At 45.7% G+C, this 588-nt stretch overlaps 1 protein-coding gene across 1 annotated transcript in view; it reads left to right on the top strand.

Moving 5' to 3' along the window:
• Positions 1-306, top strand: part of LOC122134695 (lysosome membrane protein 2-like) — a 3,345-nt gene extending 3,039 nt beyond the window's left edge. The window contains exon 4 of the mRNA XM_042711071.1: positions 68-306. Coding sequence (XP_042567005.1) covers positions 68-109 — 42 coding nt within the window. The 3' untranslated portion in view covers positions 110-306. The remainder of the gene's footprint in view (positions 1-67) is intronic.
• The last annotated feature ends 282 nt before the right edge of the window (positions 307-588 follow it).

The following is a 588-nucleotide window of genomic DNA, read 5'->3' as shown; positions in this document are numbered from 1 at the left end:
ACCACCCAGAGCACCCTAGCAAATGCCTAGTAACACTCTAGCAACTTTGGTTTTCTCATTTCCCCAGGACACCCTAGCAACCGCCTTGCAACTACACAGAAAACCCTAGCAACACTTTGGCTAAACCCCAGGACCCCATATAAAATGTTTAGCAGTGCCTTTGCTCTCAAACAGACCGCCCGAGCAACCTTTCAAAAAAGCCCCTTTCACACTGCGATTCCGGAAAATACACGGGTAATGTGTCCCGGCAATTGTTCCTTGTTCGCTAGATTTAGCCCCTTTCACACTGCCAGTGATTACTTGGAATATGTGTGTGCATTCACACATAACCCGTAAAGGTCCTGTAAAGACACGTGATATCAGGGTGTGACGTGTAATGTACGAGTCGAAAACGCTAGGCACGTTAACTTTAACTTAAGCTGGCGAATGATCTCAGCTTCAGCGCAGAAAATGATGAACTAACTGATCTCTGCTTCGTTACAGTTTGCACATATTTGTTTCATCGTGAACGTTGATCTTCATTCAAAACACGCTAAAAGAGTCGCGCGATAACGTGCGTCATCACTACGACACACCCTTTACGGCATT

Source organism: Cyprinus carpio, chromosome A21 (genome assembly GCF_018340385.1).
Source record: "Cyprinus carpio isolate SPL01 chromosome A21, ASM1834038v1, whole genome shotgun sequence".
NCBI lineage: Eukaryota > Metazoa > Chordata > Actinopteri > Cypriniformes > Cyprinidae > Cyprinus > Cyprinus carpio.
This window is presented reverse-complemented; position numbering and strand designations above follow the sequence as displayed.